The sequence below is a fragment of the Halichoerus grypus genome, chromosome 13 (assembly GCF_964656455.1).
Source record: "Halichoerus grypus chromosome 13, mHalGry1.hap1.1, whole genome shotgun sequence".
Lineage (NCBI taxonomy): Eukaryota > Metazoa > Chordata > Mammalia > Carnivora > Phocidae > Halichoerus > Halichoerus grypus.
In genome coordinates, this window is record NC_135724.1 from 4,441,484 (window position 1) to 4,467,022 (window position 25,539).

General features: G+C 48.1%; 2 protein-coding genes and 1 long non-coding RNA gene across 5 annotated transcripts in view; 1 reads left to right on the forward strand and 2 right to left on the reverse strand.

Moving 5' to 3' along the window:
* The window catches only part of ZNF407 (zinc finger protein 407), a 537,168-nt gene extending 534,047 nt beyond the window's left edge, over positions 1–3,121 (reverse strand). Inside the window, exon 1 of the mRNA XM_078060167.1 lies at positions 3,013–3,121. The gene's annotated coding sequence lies outside the window, so the exon portion shown is untranslated. The remainder of the gene's footprint in view (positions 1–3,012) is intronic.
* Positions 1,255–25,539, reverse strand: part of CNDP1 (carnosine dipeptidase 1) — a 32,042-nt gene continuing 7,757 nt past the window's right edge. Inside the window, exons 1-12 of one of the 2 annotated variants that reach the window (XM_078060168.1) lie at positions 24,256–24,859; positions 20,736–20,861; positions 17,611–17,760; positions 16,681–16,843; positions 15,887–15,975; positions 13,330–13,530; positions 12,330–12,414; positions 7,169–7,329; positions 5,949–6,113; positions 4,528–4,669; positions 1,584–1,731; positions 1,255–1,394 (exon numbers count right to left, since the gene is read on the reverse strand). In XM_078060168.1, coding sequence (XP_077916294.1) covers positions 1,328–1,394; positions 1,584–1,731; positions 4,528–4,669; positions 5,949–6,113; positions 7,169–7,329; positions 12,330–12,414; positions 13,330–13,530; positions 15,887–15,975; positions 16,681–16,843; positions 17,611–17,760; positions 20,736–20,819 — 1,455 coding nt within the window. In that variant the 5' untranslated portion in view covers positions 20,820–20,861; positions 24,256–24,859 and the 3' untranslated portion in view covers positions 1,255–1,327. Of the gene's footprint in view, positions 1,395–1,583; positions 1,732–4,527; positions 4,670–5,948; positions 6,114–7,168; positions 7,330–12,329; positions 12,415–13,329; positions 13,531–15,886; positions 15,976–16,680; positions 16,844–17,610; positions 17,761–20,735; positions 20,862–24,255; positions 24,860–25,539 lie in introns of those variants that run through there. The other variant, XM_036117011.2, reaches the window with a different exon arrangement.
* LOC118551300 (uncharacterized) lies at positions 1,728–6,451 on the forward strand. 2 transcript variants are annotated; one of them, XR_013443239.1, is made up of 4 exons: positions 1,728–2,765; positions 3,015–3,117; positions 4,473–4,929; positions 6,248–6,451. It is a non-coding gene; the product is annotated as an uncharacterized LOC118551300 (long non-coding RNA). The 2 variants fall into 2 exon arrangements; XR_013443238.1 differs by lacking the exon at positions 6,248–6,451 and having other exon boundaries at positions 4,473–4,969.

The window sequence follows — 25,539 nt, forward strand, 5'->3', positions numbered from 1 at the left end:
GCTTAACTGACTGACTGAGCCACCCAGGCGCCCCTTGAGTCCCATTTCTGTGACGAGACTCAGGGTAAGCTGAATCACTGGCCCTGTAGTGCAGCCCTTTTGGATGTGGTGTTGCAAATTTTAAAACTGACATTTCAAGAACCCACAAAGAGATTAAATGTGTTATGCTTTGATTTTATTTGGAATCATAAGAGAAACATTTTTAATAAACTCTTAAATTCTTCTCCATTAATGTGATTTAAGTAATGAATTTATAAAGATTGAATTGATTTGTTTACATACACTCAACTGTAGAAAAATTATATTCTTTTTGTTTGTTTGTTTACACCATCAAATGCAATCAAGCCAAACAAGATGGTTAACTAAAATGATTACTGAATTGAATGCAGCATTAGCTGATGGCTTTAAATTTGGAATGTGTTACTGATGTCAGGGCTGATTAGATTCGTTCTCTATCTAAAACTGATGCTATTAAAAGCTTTAAGCAATTTAGAAATTTAGATGTAGTCACTGAGTAAAATTCCAACAGAGTGAGAGAAATTCTATCAGAATTGATTCTGTGGTGGTGACTTTACATGTGCACAGATGTTGGGGGGGGGCCTTCAGCGATGGGGTAGAAAGAATAGGGTGCAGGAGGGGTGGTCTGTTGGCATCGATCCAAGAAAGGTAAAGAGCCTTGGAATATAAAAAGTACTCATCTTCACACAGGGAATCCCAAATGGCATAAGGATATGACTATTGCTCATTTCTGTTTCAGAACTTTCCAAGAAGCAGGCAAAATAAATGAAGGGGAAGCAAGAGGTTAATACGGCATCATGCTTCAGTTACTCCTCTACAAATGAACCCCCAGGGAAATCATGGTAGCCAGTGGGACCAACAGTTTTACTAATAAGAGGAACGTGTGGTAGGAGCAAGGGTGATCTACACACTGTATGGAATGACGATGCGTCAGGAGCACCTCAGAACCTAAAAGCACACTGCAGGGATCAGACCCTTCAAACTGCCAGGGAGAGTCTAATGGAAGAATTGTCCTGGTGCTCCAAGGAAAGAGTCCAGTCCCAGGGCTCCTGCAGCCGGGCTTGGGGAGATGTTGCTGGTAGTGGTGACTTCGGAAAGGTGTGCCATGGGGACAGTATGCCATTTCCAATGTCTGTGCCTTTAAAATATTTTATTACTGGTCCAAATGTCCGAAGACATTTTAAATGGGAAGGGAAAACATTATTTCCTGGACTGAAATTCTCTGGATCTTTAGATTCTGTTCCTGCCCAGGTGTGGGAGAGGGTATCTGTCAATAGGTCGGATCTAAGCTGGAAGGCTCCTGTCATTATTAATGCAGCTTAGCCATCTCTAGGAAAAAGGCAGCAAATAATTTGGATCCCTCTATGTAGTTCCACCTAACAAAGGGAAAAATAAAGAGAAACACTTATTTCCATTCAAATGATGGGGGAAAGTAGCCTACCACGTAAATAGGAAGATTTGGTGATGTGAATGCAATCTAAAGTACGTAGCACATCGGAAGGTTATGATGTGGAGACCCGGGGTTTGTGCAGTGAAGGACTGGCCCCCCACAGGAATCCACTAACCTGTTGATTTTCTCATTCTGAGAGTGCTCCCCATCATCAACAGCGCCCAGCGGGAGCATCATCACACTCTTTTGGATGGTATCCTGGAATATTCTGGCAATTGGTATGGTTGATCCATCCCGGATCATGTCTGGCTCTGTTCCAAACACTGAAGCACAGGGAAAGAAGGCATTTGAATAAAATAATGACAAGACTACCCCTAGTCATCTTCTCAAATGTAGTGTTTGCTTTATCTTTCCCTTTTTCTTTTTCTTTTTTATTTAACCCTTAAATTTGGTGCCTGGGGTAAGTAAGCTTCTTGATACCATGCAGTTTATATTCTAAAATAGTCAATAGAGTCAGGTTGCATTCTTTACAATTATCTACTTCAAAAAAAAATTTTTTTAAATAAAATTTTTATTGTGAATTATAGATTTTATAGAAAAGTTGCAAAAAAAGTACAGAGAGAGTTCCCATATGTTCCTTACTTTACTGTCTGTAATGTTAACATCTTATATAACTATTGTACAGTTATAAAGAATAGGAAGTTAACATCAGAATAATATTATTAACTCGATTCAGACCTTATTTAAATTTCACCAATCCTTCCCTTTTGCCATTCCAGGATCCAATCCAGAATCCCACACTGTGTTTTGTCACTGCTTCTTACTCTCCTCTGGTCTGTGACAGTTTCTCAGTCCCTCCTTGTCTTTCATGACCTTGACCCTCTTGAAGAGTACTGATCAGTTGTTTTGTAAAGTGTCTCTTCATTTGGGTTTGTTTGATATTTTCTCATGATTGGAAGAGGTCATGCATTTCTGGCACAAGCATTGGAAGACAATGTACCTCCTTTTATGGTTGCTTCATGAATTAAATATTTGGAAAGTGGGACTTCTTTGGTTTTGTAACCAGTATACAAATAAACAGCTGTATTCAACTATCACCTGAATGGTGCAGTGTTTGTGCTCTACTGTCAAGGTATTCCATGAAATAGCTTTAATGGATATCCTAGGGCCTAAGGAGCGATGACTTCAAACCTTCCAGGCAAGAAGTTGAGTTGTCAGTGATGGAGGAGAGACGCAAAATAAAATGAAGACACAAATGATATCATGCCATGTCTTCATCCACAGAGCAAGGTGTGAATGTGAGGAAAGATGATGTACCTCGTTGGAAGAACTGGTTTCACACACAATAAACCAAAAGGTGCCTTATGTATTCCTGTAAGAGTATTTCAGGTCTTTACTGTTGACCTTGACATTTCAATCACACATCACTCTTCAGCTGGGATTACATTTACCTTCCTAATAACTTTTCTTCCTCCGTTCTTGACTTCCAAATTTTACTGGTAAAATACTGCTACAGCTGGGAGCAGGAGGAATGATTATGCAGAGAAGTAGGGCTCTAAGTCTCAGACCCGTCCTCTAACTTTTAATGTCTCTGTCCTTTGTACAGATAACCCTGATAAGATGTTGGTGCTCCCAGATGGTCTGGACCTCCAGTCCCGGCTCTGCTCTGTTAGGGATGCGGCCTGAGGCCTCATCTGCGATAGAGTACCGTAAGTCATGTAAACACGTGTCAGGGTTTCCCGCCTGGCTTTTGGGGACACCCTGAAAGTGCCCCTGCCTCTCAGAGTCCGCTATGTTGCAGCTGTCGGCAGCGTCCCCTTCCAGCTGCAGAAGCCAAAGGGGCTGGGTGTTCCTTCTCCCTGCCCAGGCAGCCAGGGCCCGGGTATGTGTCCTGTGCTCACCAGCCACATGATCCTGCCTAGGACCTGGAAGCGCGTCAGTTCAAACAGGCACCACCACGGAAATGCCAAATACAGCTTTGCTGCCTTCTCTGTCTCTGGGGAAGCAGAGTGGCACTGAAAAGACCACTGGTTTTAGAGTCAGATAGGCTGGAATTTGAGTTCGGTGTTTGGTAATTTTTTTAAATTATATAAAATTTTATAAATTTTTGTATAAAATTTTATAAAATTATAAAATGAGCATCCCAGGAAGCCTCTCTGTGGAAATGGCAGGTGGCCTGCCGTGGGGCTGTTTGCATCAGAACTGGACCCTCTGGAGAGTGGAGATTAAAGACCCAAACCCTGTGAGGCTGGGTCCATGGTTAGCCCCCTCCAGGGTGAGGCTGGCTCTTAGGGAATGCCCTGCCTTTATTTAATGGGTCTCACCTCCTGTTCCCTACCTCCAGCTGGCCTATGGCCATGAAAACCCAAACATCCCTGTGACCCAAAAGAACAAATCCCCTCAGGGCAGTCCAGTGTCAGCTTTCTTACTCCATTAAATTGTAGCTCCTCTTTTTTTTTTTTTAATAAGATTTTTTTTTTTTTTTTTAGAGAGAGAGAGAGAGCCCATGCAACTTGCACAAATGCAGGAGGGGTGGGGCAGAGAAAGAAGGAGAGGGAGAGAATCTCAACCAGACTCTGCACTGAGCCCAGAGCCCGGAGCCCGACTCAGGGCTCGATCCCACGACCCTGAGATCATGACCTGAGCTGAAATCAAGAGTCGGACGATCGACTGACGGAGCCACCCAGGTGCCCCTAGCACCTTCATTTTTAACCCCAGATTTCCTATACTTTCATCCAAATTCAGCTATGCCTTTTAAAGGACATTTTTATATGTGGGTCATCATTTTCACAAGTATCAAAGGCTCAAAGTCCATCATTTTGCCCCAAATTCATGCTTCCATACATGAACCCAGCTTTGCCACTTCCAACTGGGTGCCCTTCATTCAGCCAATTCCTTCATCTCTTGCAGACTTACTTTGTAAACTTGGGAAGGCTGTGGGGAGGGGTCAGGAGACTGTGAAGAGCCCTGGGCAGAGCTGTTGACTCTCAGTAACAGAGCCTCTCTAAAACGGAGAGCTAAACCGAAATTCTGAATGAGTCCGCTTTCTCCACTGCCCCGCCAGGCACCGCGCCCTGGAACCACTGAAAACTGGCAACTCGAGGCATCGCACGTCTAACCTGTTTTGATGGCTCTCTTTGCTGCAAGATACTGTTTATCTTTAATATTTGCGATCCATGGCTGTAGTCCTAGCGTCATAGAAACAGCCATCTGGTTGGAACTATTTCTTTTGGAGAATATATATTCAAGATGCTGCTTCACCTGAAAAGGAACATTTTCAGTGATAAGAGAAAATTTCAAGTTATTCTCCCGTGTAGTAGTCTTTCATCAAGAAACTGAAATCCCAGCCCAACAAATTCGAGTGTCGTGATTTTACCCTCATTCTCGCAGAGGGCCTCTGGGACTGAGAGCTTCAGCAGTGAGAGAAACACTGGTCTCACGCCCCTTCTATCTGTGGACCCTCCATTCCTCAGCCCTGCGCCCACCCCATCCTGACCACAGTGTCAGATTGCTAATGTTTGGTAATTATGAAACACAATACAACTTCTCAATTTGAATATCCTTCCTTTCGGACTTCTACCTTAATGACTATTTTGGGAATATTAGACATTTGTTAATTCCTGAAAAGGGGGGGGGGCAATTCCAAACTAGGCGATAATGGAGCCTTTTGTCAGCATCCTTCTCTGTCCCCTGGGCTCCATTCCAGTGGCCACCATGGAAATCCTCCCAAGAAAAACTCCACACTCTGAAATATTCCTCCCATCCATTCCTTTGACAAACAATTGTTGAATGCCTGTCATGTTGGCATGAATGTTTCTAGGTGCTGGGATCACAGCTGTGAGCAAGACCGGGGTGGGGGTGGGACTGGGGCTGGGGGCTCCCCTGGTGGAATCCGTATGTTGTAAGAAAGAGAAACAATACATCCAAAATGGGAGGGAGGGTGGGGAGAAAACAGGGACAGAGACAGGAAGGAGGGCATTTTAGGATGTAATTAGCACTAAGAAGACAATAAAAGAGGTCAATGGGAGATAGAGATTTGGGATGAGGTGTTCTTGGAGCTCATTTATTCAGAGCCTACTTTCTGTTGAACTTGAGGTAAACTGATGATAGTTTGATAATTTAGACATAAAACTCCTTCCAGATAACATTTTCATTAAAGTGGCTGCTTTCAGAGTGTTGACTGCAGACACCAAGGGCAAACTAACTATGGGTTTGAGCATTTCCAGCTCCATCCCGCCATAGGCAGTCAGTTTCTCCATCTGTGTGTAAACCAATCTTGCCTTTATGTCAACTGTTTAATGTAAAAATACGTCCCATCACTCCAGCCCCAAACGGTTATTTATCTGACTACTGTAATTGCATATAATTACGGAAAGAGATTTTTATGGAACAAAAATTATATTGGTTTCTTGACATTTGTTCCAGTCCCTTTTATATTCGGGGAAAAAAATGGGACTTCAGTGCTAACAACCAAATAGCTCACTACCCTGGGATGCAACACTCGAAACGTGCCATAGTGAGAACAATGCAAATGTGTTACCTGTTTTTCCACCACAGATGTATTCATGTGAGGGACCAGACGGATTGAAAATTTTCCTATAACTTGGCCAGGGATGACCGTTTTAGCTCCAGGCTCATCAAATGCGCCCTCAATCCCATGGATTGAAAGAGATGGGTACCTCCATAGGTGCATTAGAATCTCCTCCTGAATTCAAATAAAATTATTTTACTATATAAAAGATTTTTCCACTAAAACCCTGTTGAATTGCATTGCTTGTATTGCCCATTTCTGTACATCTCTGACACCGCTCGTGACAAGTTAATTATCACCTTCCTTAGACAGGCCTGGACTACAACACAAGCCTTTCCCCTCCGGCCCTGAGACCCGCTGCTGCCCCCAGCCTGACCAAGCTGCTCCGCGGACGCGGGCCCCTCACTGCCTCAGCTCCACAGTGATTAGATGGCAAAAGGGATTTCAGAATTTGGGGATTGATTAGAGATTTCTATCTCCAGTCACCATGATGATCAGTTGCATAGGAAACACATTTTCTTTTTCAGAAGACTTCAAAGAACTCTGCGTTATGTTTGAGCCACTTTTCTTCCCTGCTATGGCCAAGACAGGGCTGGTCCGAGGGAAGAGATCTACTTCACAACAATCCACTCGACCACTTCTGTTGGGCACGATTCTCCCTCTCCTGGCAGCCTCCAGAAGCAGTCAGAGCCACCACACACCGTAGCAGGCAAAGGTTTTAAAAAGAAGAAGGTGGGGAAAGAAAACATCCAAATTCGCCAGAAATGACTGCTTTGGGCTCTGGCTTCTTTCCTACACTGCGGCAGCGATGTAGCAGTGTACAGATTAGCCCCAAAGGCTCTTAATTCCGTCTATTGAAATGAAGACTTAGGAGTCCTGGAGCTAGAATAGTCTCAGACTGTTCTCAGTCTTTAAGCAGAGAGGAAGCACGGGTAGCTGAAGGCCGGCATGGGATGGAGTCCAAGAAGCCGACTTGGAAAAGCACGTCTGTGAACTGAGTGATGGCCCCCAGGTTCCGTGCCCGAGGCCAGTGCCACCAGTCAGACCCCAGATAAAGTTCTGGTGCTCTAGACCCGAGGGAGGTGAGTGGCTGTGAAAGTGAAAATCTGCCTCTGAATCAACATCCGCTTTCAGTCCTGAGATGCGCAGATTTGCAGCCCCCACGGTAAATGAGGAACAGGAGAAATAGGATTTATTACTGTCACTCCTCTTTCAGGAGGAGACCGTACCTTGGTGTCAAACAGAAATCTCTTAACCTGGACGCTGTTCCGGTATTCTTCTAGGTCCAGATCGATGGCTTCATACATCTTTCTCTCCTCTTCAGTAAGAGGGGCCACCTGGTCATAGATTCCAGGGATCAGAATATGACCAGAGGAGTCTACAAGGCTACCTGCAAGGTACGCACAGGAAACAAAGTCAGGTCGAAGTTATGAGTGTGCTGATGTTTTCAGACCCATTCCAATGTTCACCTTGTCAATGGTGAGATAGAAACACATGATAATTGGCTGTGACTTACCTATATTACATAAGTCCTCAATTATACCTTCTGTATCATAGATAAGGTTCCTTTTGAAATTTTAATTTATCCTGAGTTAAAAGTAATATATGTTCATCATAAAAAATCTTAAATATGTATATATATGTTATACAAACATTCCTGAGGAACTGAAGATCGTCTTTCTTTCTCAGCTTCTCTCCCCCTACACACACCATCACTTAATAAACACTCATCTTTCATCAAAAGCATAATACCCTTGAGGTCTAGCCTATGAGGCATACATCATGACCACAATTGCCTTCAGAATGAATACGCAGATATACTAGTCTGTTATTTATGAAAGAGTTTGGGGATTAATAGGAATGGGGGGAAATCATCAATGAATACGTACAGAGGAAGCAGAAGTGGAGATTTAGTAAACACTGCTCACTACCTTGAGAACGTACTTATCCAAGTAGCAAGTAGACTAACAGGAACGGTGAAAAGTGTATCCAAGGCATCTAAATTCATCCTCAGGCTGCCTGGGGCCTTTCATTCAAGTAAAGACACTTCATAAAAAATATACTCCACATTCTTTTTTTTTTTTCAATTTTTATTATTTGTCAGAGAGAGAGAAAGAGCATAAGCAGGGGAAGCGGCAGGCAGAGGGAGAAGCAGGCTCCCCGCTGAGCAGGGAGTCCGATGTGGGACTCAGTCCCAGGACCCTGGGATCATGACCTGAGCCGAAGGCAGACGCTTAACTGACTGAGCCACCCAGGCGCCCCATATGCTCCACATTCTTAATGTGACTGTAACTTGACAAGGTCAGAAAACTACTGTGAAGCACTGTATTTCCAAATCTTCCTGTCACACCCGACAATTACAAAGCAGGGGGTCGAAGGCTCTGGGAGAACCGATGCGTTCCCCCTCATTACTAGACACCTGCTATGTTTAAGGCAAGGGATGAATGCTGGAGACAAGAGGACCTGTTAAGACCCCGCTTTCATCAGCAACAGCACCATCGCTCACCACACAGGCTAAATGACAAGCATGACCCTCCCTGAGCCCAACAGCAGATGGTTGGGCTCTCTGTGAGGACACAACAGAATCCAAGGCAAAGACCCTACGAGAACCCACAGCGATGGCCCTAGTGTGGGACATAGTGGGTGTCCCAGCACTTTGAGATGATCCTACAAGGCAAAACCCCAAGCTGGGAGTATCAAGGCAGCAAGATGAGAAGGGGAGGCCTCACTGTTCTGGTTTTCAACCACATCCTCCTTAGCGCCCGCTCCTGGTCCCCCCGCACTTCACCCAAACTTCTACAGCTGCACGTTGGGTACAGTTTGCAGCCTGCTGTGCATGAACCAGCCTCCCTGCGGCACTGAGTTACGGAATTCCCTGCATTTAGCCCAATGAAGTACACAATAGAGTAAATAAATGGTATAAACCTGTTAGTAAAATTCAAGTCAAACAACACACTGGGGGCCGGTGACTGGGACTGGCTGTCACCGACTCGCAGACCACCCTCTGTACCTTCACCGGAGTCAAAATCACACATAAAAGCACCATCAATAACACAGTCACTAAGTCTTCCCCTCAGTGCATGTCCCTAAACTGCTGACATTCTCCTAGGCAAGCACAGAGCTGCAAAAGTGCGTAAGAGACAGACCCTGTTCATAATCCAGCCGGAGAGACACAGGGTGAAGAAACACCTGTAGGTCCACAAACAGTTGTAAAGGGGAGCATTCTGCAGGAGCACAGGAGCAGGCCGGGAGCCCACAAGGGGGGGACGCACAGAGCAGCACCACGGTTGGGCCCCAGAGATTGTGTGGGACGCGCCCAGCACAGCCTCGGTGGTGAGAAGAGAGGAGTGTTTGAAATGTCAAGGTTAACAACAATTAAGACATGAAATACTCTAGTGGCCAGGATGCTTGGCGTCCATATTTTGACACTGAATTGTGACATTTTTCCTATTATTCCAGCTGGCCTTGCCAGATATTACCACGGGGGTGGGGGGTAGGGGTCGTTACAGATTAGGCTGGGCTTTGAGCAGAGTGGCCTTTCTACATGCTCACTGCACTTCTCCAGCAGAACTGGCCCGACCCAGTCCTGGTATGGTTTTGAATCACGGATCCTGTTTTCTCAGGATGCAAGGCAGCCTTCCCAGCTGCGGGCTGGAAAGAATGCCAGCAGACACATCTCCTGAGAGCAGAGGAATAGCATGTCCTCCTCTCCCTGCCCCTTCCACCCCCCAGCAGCTGTGGGGCACACGGTGTCCTCCAGGCACCACCAGGCACCACCATCGCAGGGCCGGGCAGTGGGGAAATAAATGCCACATGTGTGCTGTTCATGTTTCTGCGTTCCACGTCTTGCCCCAGTTCTTCAACGTTGAATGCGTTCCCATGAAAACAGGATGTTGCTGAAGGAGTTCATCTCCCCACCCCCCTTCTCCTTTCCCACTTGAAATCATGATCCTCTGAACTTGATGTGACTTCTGCAGCCACTAGGGCCTCCTCGGCCAGGAGCCCAGCCAGGAAATGCATGGGAGGCAGAGAGGGTGGCGCCTATGAAAACTGCAAGCAGGAAGCAAATGTAATCCTTGATCCCCAGGAGTTCTCTTGGAATTTAACATTTTAATACTGCAGGGTATTTGGTGCTTATAAGAGGGCCCTGGGCCCCATGATCCTCCCTGCCTTGTGGCTTTTAGGAGAGTGCAGGGAATGGGAATGTCCACCAAGAGGAAAGCTCAGGAGCTGAGCACTCTGTGCAAACTGAGCATCTCCACGCCCACCACCTCCCACCTCCCAAATACACCCCAGTCTAAGTCTCTTTGAAGATGGGGGCGGACTGGTTTCCCTGTGTCCCCCAGTGGAGACTCCCGTGCCTTTCACACAGCTGACACTCAATAAACCTTTATAATCTATTAGCAATCACAGTTATCAGGATCATACAGCTGAGGAACTCGGAGGACAGAGAGATTAGGAACTTGTACAAGGTCACACAGCAGCAGGTTTCCTGACTAGCGTGTGGGGCACCCGACGGAACCAGCTTTCCTGGGACATCCTAACCTGCGGTGGCCCCGAAGGAGGGCCTACTGGGGTCAGCAAGCCAAAATGCTTGTCATCAGTGCCGAAGCTCAACTCTAGGTCCTTAGGTCTTTGTAAAAGCATATGAAAGCCATATAGATGACCCAATCCAGAATCATCTCATTATGGGTTATTTGATTTGTCTCAAAAAATTAAAGAAAGTGAAACCATATGCTTTTCATTCTGTTCATGATCCTGAGCTGATTTTTCCTAGCAGAGCCACAGGCATTCGTAGGACTAGACGGAATTCCATGCCTGGGTGGAACTGTACAGTCTCAGAGAACATCATGCAACAATCATGATTGGGGAGAGTGAAATGCACCATAAAGATCTAATGATGTTGTTCCTAGGGAAGAGAAAATTAGTTCTGATAAAACAGAAAATGAACTCTCCCCCTCCCACCCCCGCAGCTCAAATATTGAGTTGCATGCTATCTGAATTCTTCTGGAAACATAAACACTTTAAAGGAAAATGGATTGTTGTAGCCTGTCTGAAATTATCCAGCATGGGAAATACTGTCCAAGAATAATATTTTAGGAAAACCAGAAGGCCATAAAGGAATAGATAGATGGTAGATAAATAGATAGAAAGAATATGTGGATTGGAGATGAATGACATACAGCAAAGCTAGATAACACATGATAGGTAGACATACAGATTTCATTATTTACTTTGGGGAATGAAGGAACAAGAAGCCCTACAACTAAAGATGGTCCTGAAGACCCTGAGAACACCTCCCAACAGGTGGCCCAGGTGGGCTGATGGTGCCCCGTCTGAGACTGCCAAGGCCAAGGGGATGCAAGCGAGTGGGGCAGAGGAAAAGCTGTGTCAACACAGTAAGAAAAGAGACCTTTGCTAATCAATCCCTGTAGAGGACATGCTTTTTGGTAGTTTGTCTGCCCAAAAGGGGCACGTTGTAACATTTGCATTAAGGTACCCTGTGTGCCAAGGAGACAGATCCAAGTATTGTGGGATCTGAAGCTTCCCTGACAATCTCTTTTTAATTATGAAAATAAAAGTGAAGTGTCTTTGCCAGGACTGTAAAAAGGGGCTACTCCAAGTGAGGATCCTGAGGATGCAACTTCCTTCACTGCCGGGATCCAGCTTGGCTGCAAGCAAGAGCGACAAGATGAATCAAGGTGGTCAGGGTGGGCACCCTGGCCCTCCGGAAGAGCACACACATACGCACGCCTTCCGCCGGTGAACTCCAGGCGCCCTACAGGAGGGCAGGAGCAGGTAGCAATGAGTAAACCGATGGGAGCCCACAGAACTGGAGACAGGGTGCCAGGTGGTGCTGGTGTCTTTAGCATCATCTCTGGATGCCTCTCCAGAGGGGTCTCTCTGCTACTGCCCCTGAGTATGGCTAGATGTGTCACAATACCAAGTAAAAGAAAAGGGGGTGAACTGAGGAAGAGCTTCAGTCTATGAACAAAAGTAATGTGGACTTAATAATCCTAAGGAACATTTAGCCGAAGTGGGGGGGGGAGCTAAGAATATGGTTTTTCTTCTATTCCACCCTTACGCAGAACTGGCTTGGAGGCCAAGGGAGGAGAGATGCACTGAGTCAAACAGAACTGTATTCTAGTAGATTCCATGATGCTTAAAAAGTGAAATGAAGGAGCGCCTGGGTGGCTCAGTCAGTTGAGCATCTGACTCGTGGTTTCAGCTCAGGTCATGATCTCAAGGTCATGAGATGGAGCCCCACGTCAGGCTCCATGCTCAGCGGGGGTCTCCTTCTCCCTCTCCCTCTGCCTCCACCCCGCACCTCTCTCCCTCAAACAAATAAATCTTAAAAAAAAAATAAGGTGAAATGAAATAAGACATTACCAAGAAGAGCAACCAAATCAGCCATTGGTTCATTGAGGATACCCCCAAAGGTTCCTGAATGAAAATCTTGATCTCTGCATCTCACCTATAAGATGGGTAAAAGAGAAGATAGGCGCTCACCTCTGAGGTTGCTCTGGGGATAGCGTTCATGTGATAGAGAACGCTCCCCACTCCGTCCCTCAGGACTCAGGTGGCTACTTCCCAGTCACACGACTTGGACCATCTACCCCTCCCAGGTCTTCACTTCTCATTCTTTCCCGAATCCTCGAACCTGATTTCAGTCCCCAGTTGTTTCTCTAACACAGCTCTGTCTGGGACCAGCACCCCTTCTCTGAGTGGCTGAGTTCTATGTAGCCCGCCCATCTACCCTTCCAGAAACCGTCTTCTCTTTATTCTTCTCTTGCAATTCTATTGATATCTCCACTAGTAACTCCCTCCCTGCCTCCCACTCTGGAGCTCAGTCCACGGCTCATAAAAAAATAAATGATTTACCACGGACGGACTTTCTGGTTCTAAATTGCTGTCAGTATGAATAGAAATGTTAAAGGAAGCTGAACTGGACAACGTGCTTGGGGATCACAACCACCCTGGGCCCACTTTACAGGTAAAGAAACAGGCTGCGAGGTTAAGGTGTCTGCACAAGACCGCGCACCGTGGAAGCCAGAGTCCCACGCAGCCAGGCCAGGCCGGCGCCCCCCTCCTCCCCCCGACCACACACACCCGTGGGGCTCCTGCCTGAGCAGCAGAGCAGGTGCCGTCCCACTCACGGCAGCCCAGCCCCTGATCAGGCAGGCAGAGTCACAAACCCCTAAATCCTCTCCCTCCAGAAAAATGCACACAGCACAGCCAGTCCGGTTGGGAGGCTTCCTGAATCCCCCAGTCCCGAGACCTCTGGGACCCCAGGCCATGTCTCCAGCTCAGAACTCTGCTCTCCCAAGAGCTTTCTCTCTTCCCACCAAGATCCCAGGACAGACTCCTCCCTCCACACCACCGCGAATACCTCCACCCGGAAGTAGCTGTTTCCTCGCGTGCCGTAAGTGAGGGCTGGCTTCCTCTGGCTGAGCCACAGATTATCTGAAATGACGACGTAGTCTACACTGGAAAAGAACCGGTCCTTCTCCCTTCTGACCAGTTCCTCCAGGCCAACGGAACCGGCTTCTTCCATCCCTTCAATGACGAATTTGATATTCACAGGGAGATCCTGAATCAAATTAACAACAGAACAAACCATTCTGGCAAAAAACTGCATGACTTGACCATTCATTTTTCAGATCCAGAATTCATTTGCATGTGACCTAAATACACGAATTATTACATACATTCAATGTACGGGTTGTCCACATTCCCAACAGCTCCGTTGACAACAAAGGAGTTGTAACCAAGACAGTGAAGGGGATTACAAGGGAAGACCCTGTGTATGGCCTCCAGCACGACCCTGATGGATTCAGCATGGACCCTAACGGATGATTTGGGGAAGGAATTCTTGGAGGAGAAGCAACACCCACACTGTGGAGCTCTCCTGAGCCGCCACAGACACAGATGCTTTCCTCCTTCTCCCCGAAAGGAACCTTTCAAGAAAGGTTACTCGATTACAAATCTCTTTTCTGTCCTCATAATTCTGAGCATGATAAATGAGAACTCTTCCCTTTGAAAGACTGCCTAATGTTTAAGCCTCAGGATAATTTTTATTTCAAGTATCTGTTATTTTTCAGCTTTGAGTTCAATCTGCCTTTTAACTTATTCAAAGGCTTTGATCTTGCAGCAAAATGGAACTTGAGTTTTTCTCTAGTTAATATTAGGGCATAGAATAGCTCCTTTAAAATTTTTACAATGTGCCTTTCCCCCATTTGGTTTTGATCTTTTTGCATCTTTATAATTTATAACTTCATATCTTTGAGAGCCACATGAAGAAGAGAGGTCAAAGTCTTTTCTTGGAGCATAAAACACACACAGGAGAACTCCAGAAGTAATTCTATGCAGATAAACGATGGCACAAACACACTAATTAGTTTTAAAGAGTGGGATTGACTCACCAAAGATTAACAAAGGCAGGATGAGTGGAGGATTATGTATTAGAGAGTAAGTGACCTTCGGTCATTCAGTTGGTTAAGGGCATTTGGGGATAATGATTTGTTCAAATGTATCCTTTGCATAGATTTATTTCTATGTGTCTTAAGAAGTTAAGCTAAAATTCTGAAATATTAATATTTGAAAGCTCTTTATTAACATTAACTAGAAAACAATTGCTGAGAAGTAGTTGGATAGCTTAAGAAATTTCTGGCAAAACGTGATTAATAAAATACAAGCCAGTAGCCACTGTGTGTTGGGGGAGGAGGACAGACCAGCTGCCAGGCCTGGGTCTGGGTGTCTGCTCTGTCACTGACACCCAAGGGACCTGGGACAAGCCGTTTGACCTCTTGGCCACTCACCTCCCTACCTATGCAATATGGGTAATAACAGTTGTCTGACTTTTAGTAAAACAATCCAGTGATGTGAGGTGCATTCAAGTGCTCAGTAAGCAACACAGCAAGAGAGGATGGGAGGGCGGAAGAACAGGGAAGAAACCCACCCTCGTAAAGGGCCTCGCACGCACAGGCACTGAGGCTCCTCTGTGTGTTACCCCGTTTACTCCTCTCCAGGTTTCTGAGGCGGAAATAACTATTCCTAGTTCACAGATTAGGTCAATGAGGCTCAGAGAGATCAACTGATTTGTCCAAGGGCAGTGAACATTTCTTATGTTTTGTTTGTGATTATGTACGTTTCAGAGTTGAAAGTTAAAAAGCAAAGCAGATTTTGGCCTTTATACAGACTCTTTCTTATAAGTATTGCTTTCTTCCTTGGGAGGAAGGGAGGGAGGAGGGAAGGGAGGGAGGGGGGCAGGGAGGGAGGAGGGCAGGGAGGGAGGAGGGCAGGACGTTGTCATCTTCCTTATCATCGTCATCATCGTCATCACCATCACCTTCATTGTCATTGTCATCATCATCATTGTCATCATCGTCATCATCATCCCTGTCATCATCATCATCATCGTCCTCATCGTTGCCATCATCACTGTCATCACCTTCATCACCATCATTGGTATCACCATCGTCATTGTCATTCTAGTCATCATCGTCATCGTTGTCATCTTCATTGTTGTCATCTTCGTCATTGTCATCACCTTCAATTATCGTCACTGTCATCATCATCACCATTTCATTGTTGTCATTCTCATCATCCTAGTCATGATCGTCATTACTGTCATTGTCCTCATCATCATCATCATCACCCTGTCACCACTGTCCTCACCATCATTGTCAACATTGTCATCATCATTATTGTCATCATCCTCATCATCATTATAATCATTGTCATTGTCCTCCACATCATCATCGTCATCATCCTCACCTTCACTGTCAATGCTGTCATCATCATCCATCACCTTTTTTGTCATTATCGTCGTCGTCATTGTCATCATCATTGTCCTCATCATCATCACCTTCACTGTCAACATCATCATCGTCATCATCAACATCATTGTCAACATCATCCCTTCCCAAACACAACTGGTTACCTACTTCCTCCAGGGATCTGAAGGTGCTCACGGCATTAATCCACGCTAAAACAGGGCCTTTATTGTCTGTTGCTCCCCGTCCATAAAGTTTTCCTTTAAAAATAGGGGAAGAATTTTTAGAAAAGTACAAACACCTCTGCCAAGTTGAGTGAGTTAAAAACAAAGGTAGTGTTATGGGTAATCATTTTAACATTGCTTTCTATTTTTCCAGACACAAATCTTGCTCTGATTTGTGTGCTCTGAGGTCACAAAGTCTGATTTCTTATATAAAAACGTTATGGCCATCAGCTAATCAGATAATATAAACTAATTTGAAATATACAGGTCCCTTTGGCCTTTATAGGAATTAGCTATTTTATCCAGGTTCATTGAAAAGGACCTGAGGATTTGTTGTAGAATGTCATGTAACATAGCCTCTCATTTCAAGATTTTATAATTAGTAGAAGAATGGAAAAGGGGTATATGTGTATCTCCATTAACCTTTCTTCTTCTTTTTTTAAAAAACATAATTACATTTAGTATTTAAGAAAGGAAAATGTATGACCTAGGCAACTTCTTCCTCCCAAGAACCCCCATGTTGGGAGTCAATTTTGCCCAGGGGCACACATCGTGTGTACATAGCTCGTAGTTTCTTTCACAAATGAGAAAAAAGCCAGCCTCATTGGACAGCTGGTAGACTATGAGACTGGTAGCATTTGTCCATTCTTAACAAGAATAGGGTAAGGCCTGGAGCTGGGGACAGGAGTCACATCTTTGATTCCTAGTCTACAAAGAACCCAGCACTGATGTGTCACTGACCATCCACTTCCGTCAGCGTGTAAGGGTCTGAGAGCCACCCATCTTCCTGTCTAGCAGGCTGCACATCCAAGTGGCCATAGAAGCACACGGTGGCTTTCTTTGGATCATTCCCCAGTTCGGCCAGGATGATGGGAGGTATCGGGAGAGTCTGACCATTAGGCAGCTGAAAAAAAAAAACAAAAACAGATCACATTAAAAAAAAAGTGTTGTTTAGTTCTCCCAGAAAATTCAGACGTGACATTAGGAGTCCAGTTTGTACCCCTGAGTTTTTTGTAGAGCCCACATAATTTTTCTAATCATCATTTTATGTACCTCTAAAATGGGTACCACGAGACGCTTCATTAAAACATAAAAAATAATTAAAAGTAAAGTGCTTTCTCGGATGCATAGGAGCAAACAGTAAACTTAATCAAACACGCTCTCCAATATGAACTCAGACTCAAACGGCTTAAACTAGGCGGACGTGGTTCTGGAAAACACACACCATTCGGAGACTCGTCCACCTGAAGCAGGGAGCGCGGCGCCTGGGTTAAGGATCACCATTTGCCACGGGACACGGTAATAAGCAGTGACTCTGATGAAACACTGGATCCTTTGAAAAAGGTACATTTGAACATAAGGGAAAGGACAGTTGGGGAGAAATTCGACCCACATGTGAAGGATATGAATAGTACGAGGAGGGGGGCCTCTCCTTCCCTTACGACCCCACTCGCTCTCCGCTGCCCCCCAGTGCTGCCACGACGAGAAATCAGTAATCCCGACTCCTCTGGGACAAGATGTAATTTTTTATCTTACTGGGAATCGAGATGATGGGGGCGTTTTTGAGGAGGATCTGATGGGAGCAAGTCCCCATCTTGCCACGCTCAAGGGCAGGCAGGGCCGATGCCCACAGAAGTGGCAGCTCGTGGGGGGGGGGGGGCTGTCCAACACCTGCTGAACACCCGGGTCCACGGAGTCCACGCTGGCTCCCAGGTGCTGGAGCCTGTCCGCAGCCAGCGTCATCATTCTGAAGAGCTCCCATCTGAGGCGGGGCTGGGGCTGAACCGAGTCGCTCTCCACAGCCACCCACTCCTTAAGCGTCTGTAAGGAGAGGTGACAAGGTGATTCGTCCGAGGGGGGCTGACCACGTCAATCATGTCCACTCTAGGGGACATGGCTCGAGGCACGAGGCACCAAATCCCCAGCGTGGGCCGCCTGCCGCGAAGACTGAGCCAGCAAACGCAGTCTTCGTCAGCGACTGCAGACGGGCTGGTGTCCTCAAGAACCCAGAGGCAGAGATGTCTGCCTCATGAAGAAGAACAGGGCAGGACAGGCTGGGGAGAAGGCTGCCTTCCTGGACACCTGGGCCTGTGCCTCCTTGGACCCGCCACTTCTCGTTTCTTAGGGACCGGGAGCAACTGGCTGGCAGCCCGTCCTCGGGACTCTGGGCCTCCCACAAAGGCCCCTGGACGCCTCTGGAACTCGCGGCTCAGTCTAAGCAACCACACAGTGGCCTCGGCTGGGCTGCACGGCGCCTGTCGGCTTTGGGGTCGTCCCCCTGCCCCCGCACCTCCAGAACCCGGTAGGTGATGTGCCCCAGGGCTACGCCTTGGCTCCTGCCCTGGGTTCGGCCCATTCGAGTTGTATGACTTGCGGATGCTCCTCAGGCTCGTAGCCTTGGCTCCCTCCTCCATATGAGGAGGGTAGTGCTCTCTGCCTGTGGGTCACTGTCAGCGTGAGGCTGCCACACAATAAGAAATACCTATTTTGGTCTTCGTCCTGGGCTCTTGGCCAGAGCCCCTACAACCTTTACAACTTCCCATGCCAAAAACGTGCTAGGAGCATCTTCTGTTCAGAGATTCGGTCTCGGTCTTGTGTTCCTAACACAGAGCTCCTAACTCCCTTGGAATTTCCTGGGAGACAGGAGAATATTTTGTTCTAATGAGGCAGTTCTAGTGGGCTCCTGGACAGGGGCTGGTCACCAGAAAGACCAAGCTGTGATTAGAAGCTTGGGGCTCCCCACCCCAGCCACATCCTCTGGGGAGGGAAGAGGGGCTGGAGATGAGTTAATAATCACTCATGCCCACATGATGAAGCCTCCATAAGCGTCCCCGAAAGTATGGGGTTCAGAGATCTTCCAGGTTGGTGACTGCAGCCTGGGAGAGTGGCGCACCCCAACCCCAGCGGGACAGAAGTGCCTCCAGACCCTGCCCTATGTGCCTCTTCATCCGGCTGCTTGTATCTACCCTTTATCATGTCCTTTATTACATAACAAATGGCAAACATAATTAAGTGTCTTCCTGAGTTCTAGAGCTGTTCTAGCAAAAGATGGGACCAGAGCAGGGTTCATGGGAGCCCCGACTTGCAACCGCTTGGAACATGCAAATAATGGGGGACTCACTGCCTGAATGCGACTGGCATCCACTGTTGGCGGCGGGGGTAGGAGGGTGACACTCACACCAGGCGGGTGGTGTCAGAAGGGAGTCGGACTGTGGGATGCCCCTTTGGTGTCCCGAGAACTAGACAGTGGCTTAATGTGTGGAAAAGGCACACGTCTGGCCACAGAAGCCAGGGGAGCCATCGAAGAAAACAAGCATTCCTCTCCGTGAGGATTAGAGATGATGACGTGCGTAAGACTTAGCTCAGTGCCTGGCTGCTGGTGGGTGCTCAATGAACTCCAACTAATATTGAATTATCAATAATAATCAATCACATTGATTGATTATAAGCTCGAGTTGCTTATACTGGGATAGCCACCATTTTTATTAAAAAAACTACGCATACTTTGGGTGACTGATCTTGGATTCTCCAACTGATTTTAGTCTGATCTCTATCCTGGTTGTAGCACTTTAATTTTTATTATGAAGAAATTCATTTAGCCTAAGGAATATTGTGTTTTACACACTTAAACTGGAATTCATCAAACAGATGCTGCCAAGTGGTCCCTAAAGGTAATGGATTGGATACATGTGAGGAAGTTGCAGAGAGGAGAGTTTTGGCTCAAAGACCCAAATCAACGTATCTCCCCCACACGCTGTCCCTCTCCCCCTGCTAATTCCAACCTACAGCCAGAGTCCCCACTCGGTCTTCAAAAACCCAATAGGCATTATGTCAAGTCAATACGCCCACGAGCGCGAGGAAGGATTCCATGAAGGTCAAGTCTAGGACCTGCGGCCTGGCCATTCTGCGTTGTGTGATAGCAGGAGACACGAACTCTTAACCGTTGCTAACACTGGCTGGTTGCTCCAGTATACATATACTGAACACAAACTGTGGGCCACACATGGCATGGGGGCTCAGGGGACAAGATCCCGTGACGTGTCATGGAGTCCCCGGGCTATGGTGGACTCAACTCACCCGTGTGCCAGGGGACAAGCAGGTCAGCGGAGAAGAAGGGGACTTGCAGGCTGATGGAGGCTATGGCCCTTCCCTGCACCCACCCTTCTGCTCCCAGGCCTCCCTCTCTCCTTGTGCCTAGCCCTCCGGCTCCATTCTTCTCCCCCGAGACGTCTGCCCACACCACGGGCAGTTTGCCACGCGGTGAGTTCGGAATGGAGCAGAGGATTATAAGGGAGGAGATAAAGTGCACATTGCACAAGGACTACAAAACAGCTTTGACATTGAACTTGGCAGAACTCTGGACCTAAAGCTTGCTGTAGCCAGGTGGTATTACTCTGGGATGGCGTCACGGGGGGTGGGGGTGGGGGATGAGTCGCAGGAAGGCTTTGCAGGAGGAGGGGACCTCAACAAGGGCCCCTCTAACGCGGGGCATGGGCACTCTGATGATGGTCCAGGGTCAGCCTGAGCTCAGCGGGCATCATCGCTACCCAGACAGTCCTGATCAACACGCTAGGAATGCCCTCTCTAGGAGGAAAGGCTGCGGAGGGATCTCTTCCCTAAATGTAACAAATATTTATTAGTTTAACTCAGCAAGGAGCCATGGGCATTTTAAATGGAATTAAGTTTTCAGGCAAAAAAAAAAAAAAAAAAAATCCACACCTCCCAGCAAATAAGCATTCACCCAGATACCCAAAGGGTATGTCACGCAAGCATTTTGTGGGTGTAGTTTCTCCTACCTGTACAAACTCATTCTGATGGAGATCGATGTACTGGAAGGCCTTCTCCAACAGCCCGGCGGGCGGGGAGGATGGAGAGAACATGCCTCTCTCAAGCAGCAGCAGGGAGGCAAGGAGAGAGGACACCTGGAGTGGGCCATAGGGGAGGGACAGCAAAAATAAATACCGGATTTTGGACTTTCAACCTTTCAAATAATTCAAGAAAGCTTATGTTATCCAACACAGCTGCTTCCAGTCATTTGGACTAAAATAACAAAGGTATTAGAACAGGAAAGATATTCTTTGCTTTATCTTCACCGAAATGCTTCATTTTCAACACTTAAGAATTTCAGTAAGACAGAAACCAAGAAAACAAGCCCGTCTCTCAACGCCACGCTTGGGTTGTTCCTGCCATGGAATCGTTCCCATCGGCTCTCGTCCTGAGAAGGTAAGTCAGCGACCTACGCCCAGGCGGCAGGGGCAATATTTGTAAGAGAGATTAGTGGGAAGCACTTCAAAACAAAACAAAACTTTTCTGTGTGATCAACCAGTTTATTAGAAAAAAAATATTTTGTAAGGACTCTCTAAAACCCTGTGTGGTCTGTGGGTTTCTCCCATCGCTCCTGAAGGTACAGGGCCCTCCACAGAAACTCCCAAGCCCCGTTGCGATGCATAACACGGAAGGCCTGAGGCTCACGTGGACACTGTTAACCACACTCTCGTCTTCCCACAAACCCTTCTGGCCTCTCTGCTTCCATCCCTGAGGGGCCCTAACTGTAAATGTGGGACCTGCCAGAGACCCCGGCCTCCCCCCTCCTCCCTCCCCTGCGGCCCCTTTCCAGCCATCCCTCCGCCCCCATGGTGGGCTCCAGGCTGGGCTCAGAGCAGAAAAACTGGGTCCAGAGGAGGGTAGGCTGAGCAGGTTCCGAGCTAAACTAATGCTCTTCTTCCCGCCCAGCTCTTCCTTCTGGATTGTTGTACATTTTTACAATAGAACCATTTTAGATGTAGGCTGCTTCCTCCCTTGGCCTCCGCTTCCAGGCCGAGGTGAGGACTTGTGTCTACAATACAAGAAACTGCAACTCAATAATAAAATACAAATTAACCCAGTTTAAAAGTGGGCAAAGGATTTGAAGAGACATTTCTCTCACCAATGGCCAATAAGCACATGAAAAGATGCTCAACCTCATTAGCCATCAGGGAGATGAAAATCACTTCACACCCACGAGGACGGGTTAAAATGGAGAAGTCCTACAACAGGTGGGGATGTGAGGCGGCGGCCCCTTCCTGGGCAGGCCCCCGACTGCATTCCTCCTGGCAGCCGAGAGGCAGAGCTAATCCAAATGACCATCCGCGGACGAGCGGATACACAAGACATGGCGGCCACACACAAGGGGATGTTGCTCAGCCACGAAAGCAGATGGAGGGCTGAGCCACGCCACGGCACCAACGAACCTTTAGCACACGGTGCGAAGTGAAGGAAACCGGACACAAGATACTGCAGATGGCATCAGCCCATGTATGTGGAATGTCCAGAACAGGCAGATCCTGAGACGGGGGTACCTTGCAGGCTGCCGAGGGCTGGGAGGATTGGGGGAAACGGGGAGCGAGTGCTGATGGGCAGGGGTTCTTTCTGGCTGGCTGGAATGCTCTGAAATTGTGACGGCTGCACAACTGGATGTACTAAAAGCCACTGGAGTGTGCAGTTGAAATGGGTGAACTGTAAGGCATGTGCATTACAGTGCAATAGTCATTATAAAAATAGCAATCATAAATAGAAGCACTCATTCAATAATATATCACCAAGTTGCAGAAATGCCCATAAAGGAAGCAAAGTAGTGGGTACAAATAAGGTAAAAAGGGGCGCCTGGGCGGCTCAGTAGGTTAAGCGTCTGCCTTCAGCTCTGGTCATGAACCCAGGGTCCTGGGATCGAGCCCCGTGATGTCGTCAGGCTCCTTGCGCAGCGGGGAGTCGGCTTCTCCCTCAGCCCCTACCCCTGCTCATGCTCTCTCTCCCTCTCATAAATAAAATCTTTAAAAAAAAAAAAAAAAAAGGTGAAAGGGAGCCGGGCTCATTCATGAACAGATTGAGAACTTAGTCCAGGAGATGGTGCCAGTGGGCCGCTGACGAGTTCCCTTTGCCTTCTATTCTGAGAGGAATGAGGCTGGATTCAGCTAAACTCAGCTAGGCAGAGCCAAGAGCCAAAGGTTACAAATAAACCCCAAGGAAACGAGCCCTCAGACCCGCACTGGCAGGAAGAGGGAGCTCTGGGCGCCAGGAAAAGCCCTCTGAAATGGAGGAGGCTAATCTTCTGCAGCTTATACACCTAAATCAATATTTGAACTTTTATTACTCATTTGTTCAATTTCCATTAAAAATTATTTGATGCTCCTCTCTGATAAAAAATAAAAAGGGGAATTTGAAGAAGAAAAGGGAGCCACGGGCAAAGAAGGAAAACGGTGACTGCAAGGACCGAGAATATTTCCAGTTTCAGTGGCAATGGCCTCCTTCCCAGTGGGAGCCGCAGGCCAAGGACGGATCTTCCAGAAAGACTGTTCTGCACACTTCACCCCTCACTTCCCCCTCCCTGCAGAGCCGACAGCGCCCTGCTGTCCTTCGCCCTCAGGCCCACGGGGATTCACTGGGCACCAGCCCCGCCTTTAAGATCCCGGGTGGGACCCGGGCTGCAGATCGGCCCTCCTGGAGTCTCTCATGTTCCTTTACCTTTCCGCTTGTCTCCTTGTGTTACAGTCACGCTTGACCTTGAACTAATCACCCAACAAAATTCTGTAGATATAGAAAGTTGCCAGAGAACTGGAAGGTGAAGCATGGGGTCACGGGGGCAGAGCCGGGAAGGCCCTGGGCTTCCTGTTTTCTTGGGGAGAGCAGGTAGCCCAGCCCTGCGGGGCCCATCCCAGACAAAACCTTTCTTGCTCCACAGGCTTCTGCTAATTCCAGCTGGTTGTTCTTTGGGAACAAATTTCCTAGCGCCCCTGTGCTGAATCTTAGTTTTAAACACTTTACCTTTTAAGACTTCTTGAAGTTACGCCCAGGTCTGCGGTGTAACCGCCCCTGGCCCCCAGCCAGCTCCACCTCCTTAAAGCCTCCCCCACCCCCCCGCTACTGCCAGGCGTCCCCTGGGATGCAGGCCTGTTTTCACTGTCCTCTCCCAGCTCCAGACAACTGGACAAAGTTAGATGCTCCGTGTGCTTAGCCGATGGCAGCCTTGAAATCACCATGGGCTGCCTTCAGAAGGGCACATCCACCACCCACCTGGAACACAGCAGGTGCCCTAAAAGGGGGCTGGGAATGGGGTAAGCTGTTGATGAAACCCACTCCCTCCCCATTTGCTACTGTTGTTGGATTTTGAAGTTGACTAGAATCAACAATAGAAAATGAAAACAGGGTTGCCTCCCACCATAGACAGCCTGACTGAGCTGGCCTCCCCCCCAGGCACGCAATGGCCAGAGGCCAAACCCTTTCCTGTCTGTAAGAAACTTCAGTGCCAGAGTCAACCTGCACACCAAGAGTTCTACTTACCGAGTCTCCTGGAGGCCAGTGTGATTGACTTACAGAGGCTGATCTGCCCGTGTCTGCTTGGATGGATTTGTTATAACGCAGAAAAAATGCTTGAGTTGCCTACTTTATTTCACTATGACAGGATTAAAAATAAAATCCCAACCCCAAACCAGGCTTTCCTGGAATGTGTTAATTCCCCTGCAGGAGCTGAACTGCACCCAGTGATCCTGCAGAGATTAACTAACTCCTCAACAAGTCCCGAGAAGCCTGAGCAAGCCCGGGGCGGGGCTTTCCGAAGGCAGCCTGGAGGCAGTCTGGGATGAAGGAGAGGGTTTCAAGGAGCACAGCTCCCCAGAAAGTCCCCAGAACCGCCAGTTTCTCCACCAGAGACCCAGAAGCCAGGGGGTGGAAGAGGAGCTGGGGGCGGTCCTGGGGCGCAGGTAGGACGGGCAGGAAGCCTGCCCCCAGTGCCCTCGGGGCCCCAGGTTCCCTACACAGTGCTCTAAGTGCTCTATCCTGGCCACTCCCGACTGCTGGGGTGCATGTTCTCTGCCTCCCTCCGGTCTTCGCCCCACGCAGGCCGCAGGGAAGGAGAAAGCAGGCATTGTCTGCCCGTGATGTCACCTCAGAAAGGCCTCTTGTGACCCTTTTCATTCCCTCCAGTCTGGCCAGGGACCTGGGCCTGTCCAAACATCAGTCGGAGAGGCCGTCCTGCTCTGCGCCACTTCCGAAGCCGGCTGCCCTCTGGAAACGGGCCGGGTCACGGCGCGACGGCAAACAGCCGGAGAAGGGGTGAAGCAGAGAGCCAGAGGCCTTGCAGGCCTGCCATGTCGCCGAGGTCACGGCCCGAAAGGCGCGGAGCCCTGACGGCAGCGTCCCCCGTGGAGCTGGAGGGTCTCCTCAGAGGCAAGGACCGAGCGCCAGGCGTGGCCTTCAGTGCTGAGGCTGAAGGGTGTGAAGCCCACATCATCAGTGGCGCGGTGCCCGGCAAGGCCCTCGTCGTCTGCTGAGATCGCCCGGCTGTGCTAGACGGGAACCACTGTTTTCTCTTTCTTCCTTTAAATCTCATTTGGTGGACTTTTCGTACGAGTGTGAACAGGATAAATCTGGACCACCTGCAGGAGGGACTGTCTGATCTCAGGGCACAGCAGACGAAATCGGGGTCCTGGCGGCAGCGGAACAGAGAAGCATCTGGAAGCTCCAGCAGGAGGAGGAGGGAGGCGGGACGAGGGCGGTGTGCACGGAGGAGCCGAGGAGACCCGGATGGCCCGGGAGCATAAAGGCAAGGGCGGACCCCAGGCCGGG